The sequence below is a fragment of the Mus caroli genome, unplaced genomic scaffold (assembly GCF_978045245.1).
Source record: "Mus caroli unplaced genomic scaffold, Mus_caroli_1 scaffold_2, whole genome shotgun sequence".
NCBI classification, from domain to species: Eukaryota; Metazoa; Chordata; class Mammalia; order Rodentia; family Muridae; genus Mus; species Mus caroli.
In genome coordinates, this window is record NW_028227257.1 from 43,115,777 (window position 1) to 43,128,758 (window position 12,982).

Genomic DNA, 12,982 nt, shown 5'->3' on the forward strand with positions numbered 1-12,982 from the left:
GTTTTCTGATGCTGAACAGAAAATTGAAGATGTTCTTATAAGAAGGGCTAGTGTCTTGCTCTCAGGCTCTTGGTGGATCGAGCAATTGGACTTATGGAGAACTAGTGTAGTAGGAGGCACTAGACTGTTACATAAACTTGAAGGGCACATGTAAAGTTGTAAGAAAGGGAAAGAGTGGAGAGTGAGATTTTTTGGTTAAAAGATAATGCCTATGTAATTCCAGAGCTATTTACTTTGGAGAAGTGTTATAACAATAGCGACTCCAGATGAGAGCAGTGTGGTACAAGATTATAGTCAAGGTTACCTTGGTGATGACTGTAGGACAAGAAAGACAGGGCAGAAGAGAATGGACAAAGGAACAGTTTATTTTGGGAAGCCAAACTAGAAATAGCCTTGTAGTCATAACAATAGGCTGAGTTGAGAAGCAGTCCTTGTCTTCAATCCTTTTTTATGGTATGTAAAAGCCCCATTAATGCGTCTCTCTTATCTAACACTACTCCCACTTTAAAAACAATTCTCACAGTGCTGAGGATGGACCCAGGACCCTATGCATGCTTATGTAAGCTCTCTACCACTAAGTTTCACCCCCCAGCCTTCTTTCTTGTGCTTTCCCAAGTAGGTCTGTTTTAGCAGTGTTGTATGCTGGACACCTTCGAAGTATCATTTCCTCTTACCTTTTCTTTTTCAGGCAAAACATATGACTCAAGTCAAGCAGTCCAACTCTTCTAACCTTGTAAACGGTGCCTGTCATCTTTCTTTATGAACTATGAATATAAGCTGATCCCAGGAAAGTAATCCTTAGATTAGAATGTGCTTTCCGGCTACGCAAATAAAAGCCCTGTTTGTGTGCTTTATAAGAGTCTTTCTGTCCTACCTAACTGGGGCAGGCAATGTGTCTATCACTACTGTTGACTTCTTGACTATGCTTGCTTTGACGATGCGTTTTCATCCATGGACTATTACTGTGTCGAGTCACCTGTGCTATCTTCTAGTGTGATCATTTTACCCTAGCCTCTGCCTATCCCTTCCTTGTCTTTTACTTTACATACATTCTCCAGCTTCTGGATTTCAGAATCCAGGCAAACACAATTAAATCCTTTTTCTGCTTTAAAAAAATTTTTATTTTTAATTATTTACTTTTTTGTGCTCATCCATATCTTTAATCCAACAACAACATCTGTCCTTCAGATTGTCCCGCAGAAGTGGATATCATGCTAGTCGTGGCAGGAGATAGGGTTATTACTATGAATATGAGGCCAGCCTGGCTTATATAGTGAGTTTCTATGTAGCCTTGGTAACAGATGAAGATCCTATCTTAAAACAAACAAATACTTCCAAAATAATAACAAAATGTTTCTTTCCTTCTTCTTCCCTGCTTTTTGTATTTGTTGTTTTACCAGCAGAGCTCTTTCAAAAAGAAATCTCAGTTAAAACTCTATAGGTGGAACAGGCAATTGAAGAACTTTTGGGATATGAATGGTCCATCTAGGGTTGAGCCAGAAAGCAGTCTTAATAGCTGGATGTTAGGCTGTGATGGGGACCTTGCTGGCTTGATTTTCCTTCATGTTTTTCTCACAGCAACCCTCCTTATATGTACCTTCAAATTCTTTTGATCTGATACCATACCAATCATAGTGCTGGCAATAGTTTCAAGCAGACCTTAACAGGCTTACAGAAGGATGAATTGGCCCTGTGCACCTCAGCTTCACCTGTCATGTTGGTCCTGTTGGGATAGTACCCCTTTGGGTTTTCAAGTGCACAAGGCACAAGGCACGTAGAAGGCCTCAATGCTACCCCATGACAATACATGGCCAAAGAAAGTGCCCCTCCATGTCTTTGCCCAGGATAATAGCCTTGATCCACATTCCACCTGCTTCTCTGCTATCTCTCAGACCCAAATGCCCAGGTACCTAATAACTTGGCTCACTTCATCATACCTTCTTGGCATCACTTCCCAAGGAGTCTTTACACTTTTCCATCCCTCTCTCCTGTCTCTGAACTCACATTCCCAGATGCACTTCTTTATTGAGGCTTTATATTCTGAGGGACGAGACTGCACTATCCTCTAACTAAGGAAAAGCATTTCCAAGGCACTCCAAAGTTTCTTTTTGGTTTGCAGTCATTGCTCTGGAATAAAATGAGGCTAGGACAGTTGGTTGAGGAATAGCCACCCAAGAACCACTCATTAGTCTGAGGGTTGAGGAGCCAGACTACCTGCACTAAAGGTGTATAAGTTCAGAGAATAGAAATTCAAGGACGCCACAATCATGGAAAACAAGGAGATTTTTGGTCGGGGGTATAAAATCTGAAACTTATTAAAGGACGTATTTGGCCTAGTTTGGAGTTTTGCCTTTAATAACAAATGAGTGCATAGATTTAGGTCTCTAGAGCTTTCTATTTATGCAGCCTCTGACAACTTAAAACCACACGCCATTGGCACTCCCTTCATCCTTTCTAAACTGGCAATTGTCACGGTTCCTTTAAGAAGCAAGCTGGTGCCATGGAAGACAGCAGTCACCTCCTACACCCCACGCCTCCAGACACCCAGGAAACATCTTGTATATACTTAAGCTGTCTCTGACACACATAATTTCATCTTCATCCTTGACTAATCAGTCTTGTTTGCCCCGTTAGCAAAGAGAACAGTATATTTTTGAACAGAAAAGCTTGGTAAGAAAAGCAAAATAAAGACTCCCACAAGAAAATAAAATCTAGTGTAAATCTTCACAAAATAGCAACAAATAAAAGATGGGGAAGGAAGGCACAGAAGTTTCAGACAAGAGGTATTTATCAAGTGCTAACATTTTGTATGTTAAAATGCTTTCTTCCAAGCTCTGGGTATTTAGGGTTTAAGGGTAGTGGCTACAATCCTCTTGCTTTGGAGAAGTAGGATTAGTTTTGACATTTCAGGATTAAGGTCAGTTTCATCAACAGGCTACCACATTCTGTTAGCACGTGCCAGCTCTATTACTTCTGATATTCCAATCCTTCTTGTGCTGCTGTGGAGAATATCCATCCAGGGTCTTTTCTAAGACAGAGACAACTCTGTCTTAACCTTTCCTTTTATGAGACTCCGAGGACCCAGAGGAGAGAAAGAACTCTATATATCTCTGAGAATTTCAGAGTAATTGTGAAGACAGCCTTTCCTCAGCAGCACAGCATCTATAACCTTGGTTAAGTGATCTGGAAGTTTTCCTCATCTCTTGGCTATGGATTGGTGTGAGAGTTACATTGGCCAATATGATGTGGCCAAAGCGAGCAGCCTTGGTTTGAAGAGGATATTAACAATCTCTAAATGGCTTGCTGCAGAAGGAAAGGTCATATGGAGCCAGAGGAAGGCTCAGCAAGAGATGGCCCACAGGTTCCCAGTGGAGCGACAGTTGACCACAATCACAGACTAGCCAAGATTAAAACTTTCTGCCAGGCCTAACTTAAATGCCAAAGAACTGAGAGCTAAATAAATTGTTTAGAATTTTAAGATATTGCGGCTTGGGCAATCAGTTATATAGCAATCACTAAGAACAGTATTCCTCAGATCATGTTGCCTGCTTTCCAGTATCATTAAAAATATCAGCAGGAGTACTGATGCTAGGCAATTTGGAAACAACTGTATGGGATAACAGCATTTGTTTCTCACAGTATCATAATCAATTGCTCCTAGTTTTCAGAGCAACACTTGACTTCACTGACATTTGAGTAGAAGTCAGAGACTGACTATACTTTACTGGTGAAAATGTAGCACATTTTAGATATAATAGCACCAGTTAGGAACATGGAAATCTAGGAGCTGTTCTGGTAGATCTGATAAGGGTATGGAACATCCTAGATATGAAACTAACTTATCTATATCTAACTGAAATCATGTGAGAACATCGTATGCCAATATAAATGATGATAGGCTCTCTGATTAGAAATGGCTAGGATGATCTGTTTTTACCTCCTCAGTGGGTGTGATTGTTTCCTGTCCCCGTGTCCACCTGGTGGCACATGTCTTTATAAGGCATTTTAATGGATATTATACCTTTAGATCTACCCTGTAAAATAGAAGGCAAGAGATTACTGTAGCTATATTGCTTACATACATGAGAACAGGGCTCAGAGACGCCTTAAGCTGCTTAGTATTTCATTTACAACTTACTACTGGATAGTTAGGAGCGCAGTACCTTCTGCAAAAATCTTATTTTTAGTTTGTGGGAAAATAGAATGATCCGTGAAGAATACAATGCACTTCAGCAGTCTTATAAGTTGACATGTGGCACCTTGCTCTCCGTTGAGAAAAACCAGGGTTTAAGTGCTAAGGGCACATTTCACTGAAGAAGGAGGAACTCAAAGAAGATGATGGAGGTGGAAGGCATTTCTCCATGGTAGTGCTCAGGGGAGATGCTTGGGTGATGGCAGAAATCTCAGGAAGGAGTCACCTTAGCTGGGACACCCTTAGACTAGGATGCTCAGACAACCATTTAAGGCATCAGTTTATTTGAGGAGAGAAAGTGACAAAGAAAAGATCACCATTAAAGAAAGGGATCAATATCCTGTGAGCTACCACATGAACAACCAGAAATTGATCTGGCTGAGGAATTCTGGGAGGCAGTACAGAACCTGTCAAGGGAAGTAGAACTCTACTCATCCATCCCCACCAATCTTTTCCTGAAGTCTCCATCTGAAGATATGGGACTATTTCAATGATTATAAATAGTTTTCCTAAGTTTTTATTCCTTTAATGTTATAGTCACCATATTTGCAATGAGGCCAAGATCATAATAAAGCTTAATTTCAGCCCCCCCCCGAGTCAATTTGGATTCATAGGGGCTCATAGAGACTGAATGGTCAACCAGGGAGCCTGCCTGGGCCTGACCTAAGCCCCCTGTACATATGATATGCTATAGTCATCTAGCTTGGTCTTCTTGTAAGGAGAGGGAGGGGGAGGGGGAGAGGGAGAGGGAGAGGGAGAGGGAGAGGGAGAGGGAGAGGGAGAGGGAGAGGGAGAGGGAGAGGGAGAGGGAGAGGGAGAGGGAGAGGGAGAGGGAGAGGGAGAGGGAGAGGGAGAGGGAGAGGGAGAGGGAGAGGGAGAGGGAGAGGGAGAGGGAGAGGGAGAGGGAGAGGGAGAGGGAGAGGGAGAGGGAGAGGGAGAGGGAGAGGGAGAGGGAGAGGGAGAGGGAGAGGGAGAGGGAGAGGGAGAGGGAGAGGGAGAGGGAGAGGGAGAGGGAGAGGGAGAGGGAGAGGGAGAGGGAGAGGGAGAGGGAGAGGGAGAGGGAGAGGGAGACAGGGGAGCTGAAGGGATAGCCCAATGGTTAATAGCATTGGCTGTTTGTTCAGAGAACTTGGGTTCAATTCCCTACTTTCACAACCATTTGTAACTCTAGTTTCAGGGGGATCCAATATGCTCTTCTGCCCAGTGTAGTTACCAGTCAAATACATGATGCATAGACATCCGTGCAGACAAAACACACATCCACATAAAATAAATAATTTTAAAGGAGGATGACAAAAGAAAATGGGCAGGAGGTCAAGAAGAAAGCCTCCTGCTAAGAGGGCAAAGAAAGACCCTCTAATTTTGTGTAGGAGGGACCTTTGCCAGTGCCTGAATGGAGAAAGGAGAATATTTAGTGTTTGCAAGGTATTCTATTGTTGCATTTCTATTGAATTTCTTGGGTTGATAGATCAGCTAGAGAAGATTCATGCCTGGGACATCCATTCTTCGTTAGCCAGAAGTAGCTGGCTGTGTGAGAGCCAAGCTTGGACAAATGCATTTGTCAAAGCAAATATGCTGCCCAGAGCATTATGTGGCAGTCTCAAAGCAAACTGCCTGCACGTCACTTTCTGTGAAAACCCACTCACTTCGGCTGAGAACAGATGGAGCTTGGAACATTCTGCACAGGCTGAATATTGACCCCCCCTGTCAGTTCTGACATATGTGGTACATAATCACCTTTTCTGTCTTTTAGCACCCTCTTCACTACCATGATTTTAAGAAATAAATGTGTTCTCGCTGTTGCTCCCTTGGAAGAGGATAAAATCCTGCAAATGCTTTCTGACAATGACAAGCTCATCATTGCTCTTCTTGCTTCTTCACTGCTCTCATCAAACCTTCAGAGAGACTCATGAGTGAATGTCCAACTACCACCACCAGCCAGGACAAATGTACTTGCATTGCTGCTATGAGTCATTCAGAGAAGTAGTGATAAAGAAGGAGATGATCAAAGATGATGGATGGGCCAGTGGTACAGGTGGTGGCAACCATGGTGGTGCCAGGGTCAGTGGTAATGGAAGTAATTATGGTGTGTATATATACTACACACACACACACACACACACACACACACACACACACACACACTATAAAGCTGATGGTGAAGGTGTAGAAGAGAGATATGCCAGTCAAGATAATGAAGTGATACAGGCAGTAGAAAAGGTAAAAGTACTGTCATGTGAGGTGGTGATGAGGTAGAAGGTAGAAATGGTGATGTCCAAAGGCACGGTAGTGGCAAAGGAGTGGTTATAAGAGAATTAAGGATAGCTTCTCTCATAGGAACTGGTCTTCAACTGTTCAAAGCAGGATTAGTCATAAAAGGCCAAAGGAGATATAGATATGACCTAGGTGTTCACTAACCAAAGGTAAATAAAAAGGTAAATAAATGCAGTATATCCCCATAAGGAAATATTACTTGGCCATAAGAAGGAATAGAATACTGAGACATGCTACAATACAGACAGACCATGTTACATCATGCAAGTGAAAGAAGTCAGTCACAAGAGCCCACTGTACCACTCCTATGAAATGTTTGGAGCAGACAAATCTATAGAAAGAGCTGGCAAATGACTAAAACTAGTAGTTGTTTCAAGTTGGATAAAGTATCTGATAATAAACGTGGGATTTGGGGGAGGGAGAAAGATGTTCTAAGACCAGATTCTACACCACTGTGAATGTATATAATGATTACCTTGCAAAATTAAATGCCTTCCACTGGGACCATAACAAAACCCAGGGCTTTGTGCCTGCTATGTAAGTGTTCTACAATTACTTTACACTTTTAGGTAAATGGGTGAATTAAGACAAGTGTGGGTAGTAGTGTTATAGTATTGAAGGGCTGAACTTTGGTTTATGGCAATGCTGGGGAAGGAAACAATAGTTACCAATGCTTGGAATACCTAAGTTTACAGGGCCAAGACTAGAGTACTTCAGATCCCACCCCCCTTTGTATTTTTTTCTCTGCATGCTAGAAAACTATGTGTCCCACAGTTAACACTAAATTCATACACAGGTATTTCTAGAACCAAGCCAAAGTGTCCATTGTTACTGGAATTGTGTTGAAATGGAACATCTGCTTTTCTACCCAGTGTATACAACTTAGGAACAACTGAACAGAGTTTGCAGACTGTGTTTTCTGGTGTGAATATAACATCAGACGGAAGTCGGTGGCTGGGATCTATAATTTTTAATAATTTTAAACTAGCTACAAAATGTCAAATCACTTCACAAACCAACAGAGGAGACAGGAGGGATTTAATATACATGCTGTAATGATATTTATCTCACAGTTTATCTATATTTCATTCATTTATATAATTTTTTAAAGGTTTCTTTATCAGCTACTAAACATCTCAGCAATTTGGTATGCATAGCTCTAGATTAAGCAACAGAGAATTGTACTGATGACAAACCACAGGGAGATGGTGATTAACAAGAGCCAGACGTAGAAGATCTTCACGTTTTCCACATAGCAAGAGTATTGTCTCCAAAACATAGCTTTCAAAAGCATTCGACAAACCCTATATTACATCCATTTCACATAGTTTCAGCCAAACACATATTTTGCTAGAAATGATTAATGGTGTGTTAAATCCATTGTGTGTGTGTGTGTGTGTGTGTGTGTGTGTGTGTGTGTGTGAATAAAGAAAACGGGATGATTATGATCAGTAAGTCTGTAGGTTGACAGGAAGAAGGTGACACAGCTGCAGGTTCTGCTGGTATGACTTAATCTTGACAGTGTCCCAATACTGAGCATGCGTAGTTGTTGCTTTGTTATTCTTGCTGTTGTGTGTGTTTTCTTGTCAGTATGCTACTGTCATGGAAAGTTTTTTGTTTAAGTAGGAATCTAAAAGTCTATTTAGTTCTCATGCATAAATGCATAAATCACATCACTTTTAGTGCAATGCCTGTTATGTAATTTCACATTGTCTAATTATGAAATCATAAAGACAAAGAATAGCCATGAGGAACCAAAGACAGCACATTTGGAGAGATTCAGAGCCTGACACCCTAAGAAAGGATTGTGGCAGTAGCTCTGTGGAATGTCACAGTTTTACAAGAACAATACTGTGTATTGAGAAAATCAACAGCACATTGAGCATTCCTAAATTGTTGTCATTCAGCAAACGCCACTGAGAAAAGAAAAAAATGAGACCCAAGACATCTTAAGTTAGGAATTAGAGCCACCAGATGACCACTATGTACAGCCTTTGGAAAGAAAGAGAGCCAGAGAAAAACAAAAAACACATGGTATCATTGGGAAGCTGACAGACCACACAGGACATTTACAATGGGGGTGACTGACTCTGTGTGTGTGTGTGGTGTGTATGTGTGTGTGTGTGTGTGTGTATGTGCAAGACCTACTAGGTAATACCATGAGAGAAGCATGAAGGAGCTCTCTGGTCCAACAACATTTGGAGGAGAGCACAGCAGAAGGGCAAATTTAACCACTTCCCAGCATCTTTGTTGCACGTTGGTTGGCTTCATCAATTCTGGTTTTGTTGGAATCAGCCTAGAAAAGAGGAGAGAAGAGAGGTCTTAGATGACTCCTTAAGGTCCTATTCATCCCCGGGATCCACTCAAGCTCTTTTGTGAAATAACTCATTCAGAATTATCACTCCCCCACCCCCAGGACCATGGACAAGGTCACAGGAACTTGACTTGAGGTTTCAGTGGTTTTCCTCACTGGATAGCATCTGCTGTTTGAGGACAGTGTTCTATAGTTTATCTTTTTATGCTGGGAAGATGCTCAAAGGCTAAACTGTTAAGCCCTAGGAAATAAACTGTTCCCATCGCCGTGGAGAAAGGTAAGGCAGCAAGTACAGGCTGTTGCTTTTTCCTGTTACAAGTGCTGTACAAACAATGCTCCCACCTGTAACTCTACAGCCTGGGCAGAGAAGAAAGCCACCAGGTGGTCGAGGGAATGATCTACTATCACTGACTGACCATAGGCTATGTGCCTACTTTCCCACTTTCCAATCTCATCTGGGTAGGGTTTTCTATGTTCAATTTGAATTTATAAATTCCTAGCACACTGGACTCATTTATGTTCAAACCAAGATCTTGAAAGTTGAACATATTTCTGGATTATTCACAACTGAATTATCTGGCTATGGTTCTCTGCCATCTGTTTGGTTAATCAAGAGTTGGCTTCAAAATGAGTATGTACATAAAAAAAGAACATTGATTTGTCCTGATTATTCAGAACTATAGACACATATTTTTTGACCCTCCAGGCTCCTCATTTGAAAAATGGATAATTCCTCCAATTTTATTTGGTTCCCAGATCCTTCTTCTGTACCTATAAACTGTGTCATAAATAATCCTACTTTGTTGAAAAGGAAAATGACTTAGCTCAGACCAATCTGACATGCTCCTATAGACTGAACTGTGCCATTTCTAGACTGAGCTCAGAGAAACTTAAATAAGAAAATAATCCATTTTAAAACAAACGTCAGGTCCGAAGGCAAATGGAGACTGTCTTGCTTATGAATGCACTGCCTGGCCTTTGCAAGGCAGCTTGGGTAAGTAGAGCAGAGGCTATTCTTGGGATATTCTCAAAGGACAGGGTGGAGCTGAAATGCCTTTGTTCAATGGATGCTTGCTCCTTTCTCTCAAGTTCTCTGAATCACATTCAAATTCCAGACTCATATTACATGGCACAAAAGTACCACATACTTTTTATGTGGTATATAAAAGAAATAGAAAACAAAAGCAAAACAAAACAAAACCTGACAGAATCTCCCCTAAGGCATGTCCTTTGGAAAAGGCGTCTGTCAGTGTCCATCTTGTTTTCCTGGTTAATCCTCGAGGATTTTGTTTTTAAATGGAGGATACCCCATCCTCAGATTCCTGCTTGATTTTAGAGAGTCCTAAGATTGCTGACATTTCTGAGATGTGCTTCCTAAGGTGCCTTTGTGGAAAGGCTGTGTCCATCAGGGAGCCCAGACTTTGTTAGAAGGGGATACTGAGTACATTGAGCCCTTAGCTTCAGGCAGGTGCTGCACTGGCCCACATCAGACATCTACTACTGTGTCTAGGTCATACACAAGCACATCCAGAGTTAAAATGTTCCCCAATCTTCCAGTTCATAGAGCTGGTGAACTACAAATCCCGTTTCTAAGCTGTGGTCTTATTTCTCAAGCTCAGTGACCCCCCCCCCCCCGCCCCACTGGTGGAAGACCTTGAGGACCACATCTCTGGATCTCAACACATTTTCTTCCACCAAACTTTACTTTGAAGTTTGAATATCTTCATGGATTCATTAGCACCAGTGTGTATGAAGCTTGGGATGGAAACTTACTTCTAATTTCAAGTATTCTAGAAGAACAATGTGCTTGTAACTTTGATAGATTGTACATATAAACACACATAAGCAAACCACAAAGCAATGACTTAAAAATCCACAAGACTATATCAAAACTCTGTTTTGAACTTCCCAGAATTCTCTATCAACCCAAATGATGACGAGAGAAGATCATAGTGGGACCAGGAGAGAAGAAAATTCTCTTTGCTTTGCCTACTGTGCGGTTTTAACTCAACCTTATACATACTGAGACTTCTGATACAGTTCTCAAAGACAAGGACTTCCTTGAGAAAGAGGGAATACTGTGGCTCAGTAACATGCTCAGCTAGACTCAAATGGGCTGTTTAAATGGTGTCCACATTGTGACTTTGTGTGTGGGATTCTATTTCAAATATCAGCCAAGATATACTAATTATTGTAAGGCAATTATACCCTTTAGCTCTATCTCGGTGACTCAGCAGTCTAGGGTTCAAGCAAGCCAGAGCAGCTGCTTCCCATCAACTTGTCTGGCCTTTCCTTAAACTTTTATCCCGTGTACACCTTTATTGGTAGATGAACAGCTAAATACAGAAAGTTCTCACTGTTCTAGAGAATTACCCTGGCATAGGTATTAGAACGTGGCATCTGCTGTCATTACAGGAGGATAAAAAATTCTTTTTCCAAGACAGTTACTCAACATTTTGACCCCTTATGTTAGTAAAAAGAAATTCTCTTCTATGGAACCCTGCTTGGCTTTGCTGAGTTATCTGCTTGCTTCTGAATCAATTTGGTTCAGTGATAGAAAACAAGCACTTCCTGTTTTCTCAGATTTTTTCCTTTCTCGAAAACAGTGGAGAAATTATTTCTCTGTTCATTTTTCCTTTGGAGCTATAATGGCTTAGGTCAGGCTGAATTGGTTCCAACACTTTTTGAACCTTTCAACATGGTTCTAAAATCCATTGGCTCACACAGCATTAAGAGCTTTATGATAGCAAAAGCTGCTTACCCATGACAAGCATGTTGTAACTTGCAAACTTAAGCAAAACACAAGCATTTTTCTAGCCAGCTCTGACATATGTGTAGTTCAATACCAATCAGGCAAAATATTATGTGGTCATATATTGTTTATCTGGACCATATGTGACAAAATCCTGTCTCTTTATCCCTTCACAGCACTGAAGAATGCTTGGGGATCCAGAAACTATTACTTAGCTTTGTAATTCAAAAGACATAAAAAAGAACCCACTCTATTCTTGGCAATGGAAAAGATAAAAAGAGACTCCAAAATCTCAGATTAAGAACTTCAGGGTCTCACAGAGAACAAGCACATAGCACAAGAGTGCCAGACATATATTCACATAAAATCATTGTTAAACTCTTGATGCACACATCTCTCCTCTTGGCATTTGGACAGGTAAAAAGATTATAATTAATATTCATGTGATTAGGGATGAGAATGCAAGGAAAGAATTAGTGTTTGATTTGTATGGTGAATTGTTTCATGGTTTCTGGTGTCCTGATACAAATTCCTTGGCAGCGAGAATATGATCTGTCTCATTTTCATGTGTTCTAAGTGCCTAGCACATGCCTGGCATGGGAGAGATAGAGAAATATCAACTATATTCAATCGTATGGCCTGGGGTAAGAGTGTTACTCATTGGTGGAATACTCTTCTAGCATACCCATGGTACTGTGCTCAATACCCAGCACCCACAATCCAACGAAACCCAAACTGCATTCTAATCTTCACTCCAGTTCTGCTGCTGAGTCTCATGCTTTTTGTTTTGAAATATGAAGGGCAAAATATCCAGCAACTACTGATTGCCTGGATGTAGTGGCAATCAGTAGTCAGCACCTGAGAACTGTAGACTCACCTTCTCCATGATCCTGTCGATCTGGCGATTCTGGGTGTCAATCTCATTGCCCATGTCTAGAGCCATATGGCGGAGGTTTCCGATGATGCCGCTCACCTGCTCCAGGTTCTCATCCATCTCATTTTCCCGGGCATCATTTGTTACCCTGGGAGCCAAAGAGCAATTTTGGAAGACAGAGCGAGAAGAAAGTTGTTACCAAGGGGTAGAGCTTGTGAGAAGCATACACACAACTAGTAATAGTCCTAATTCTTATTCAATATGCCAACATGTCTTAACAACATCTGTCAGTTTCAAGTGAAATTTTAAAACTGATGTTTTGAGCTCAAAGTGTAGTTTAAAGGTAGAATACTTGTGTACTAATACAAATACTGTATTTGGGAGCTTTGAGTTCTCTCGCTGTATCTTTCTCCAATAGGGTTTGGCTATAAAGCCAAGGCTGGCTGAACTCTTGATTCACCCTTCTCATCTTTCCCAGTGTTAGTATTACAAATATGCACTTCTGCACCCGCTTTGAATTTATAGTTCATATTAAACACACTGATGTATTTACTTTTATGATTTCTAAAATTATGT

The 12,982-nt window shown here is 41.1% G+C and overlaps 1 protein-coding gene across 2 annotated transcripts in view; it reads right to left on the bottom strand.

Moving 5' to 3' along the window:
• Window positions 1–7,421: 7,421 nt before the first annotated feature.
• The window catches only part of Snap25 (synaptosome associated protein 25), a 71,155-nt gene continuing 65,594 nt past the window's right edge, over window positions 7,422–12,982 (bottom strand). For both annotated transcript variants that reach the window (XM_021155437.3, XM_021155436.3), the window contains exons 7-8: window positions 12,410–12,554; window positions 7,422–8,762 (exon numbers count right to left, since the gene is read on the bottom strand). In XM_021155437.3, the coding sequence (XP_021011096.1) occupies window positions 8,694–8,762; window positions 12,410–12,554 (214 nt within the window). In that variant the 3' untranslated portion in view covers window positions 7,422–8,693. The remainder of the gene's footprint in view (window positions 8,763–12,409; window positions 12,555–12,982) is intronic.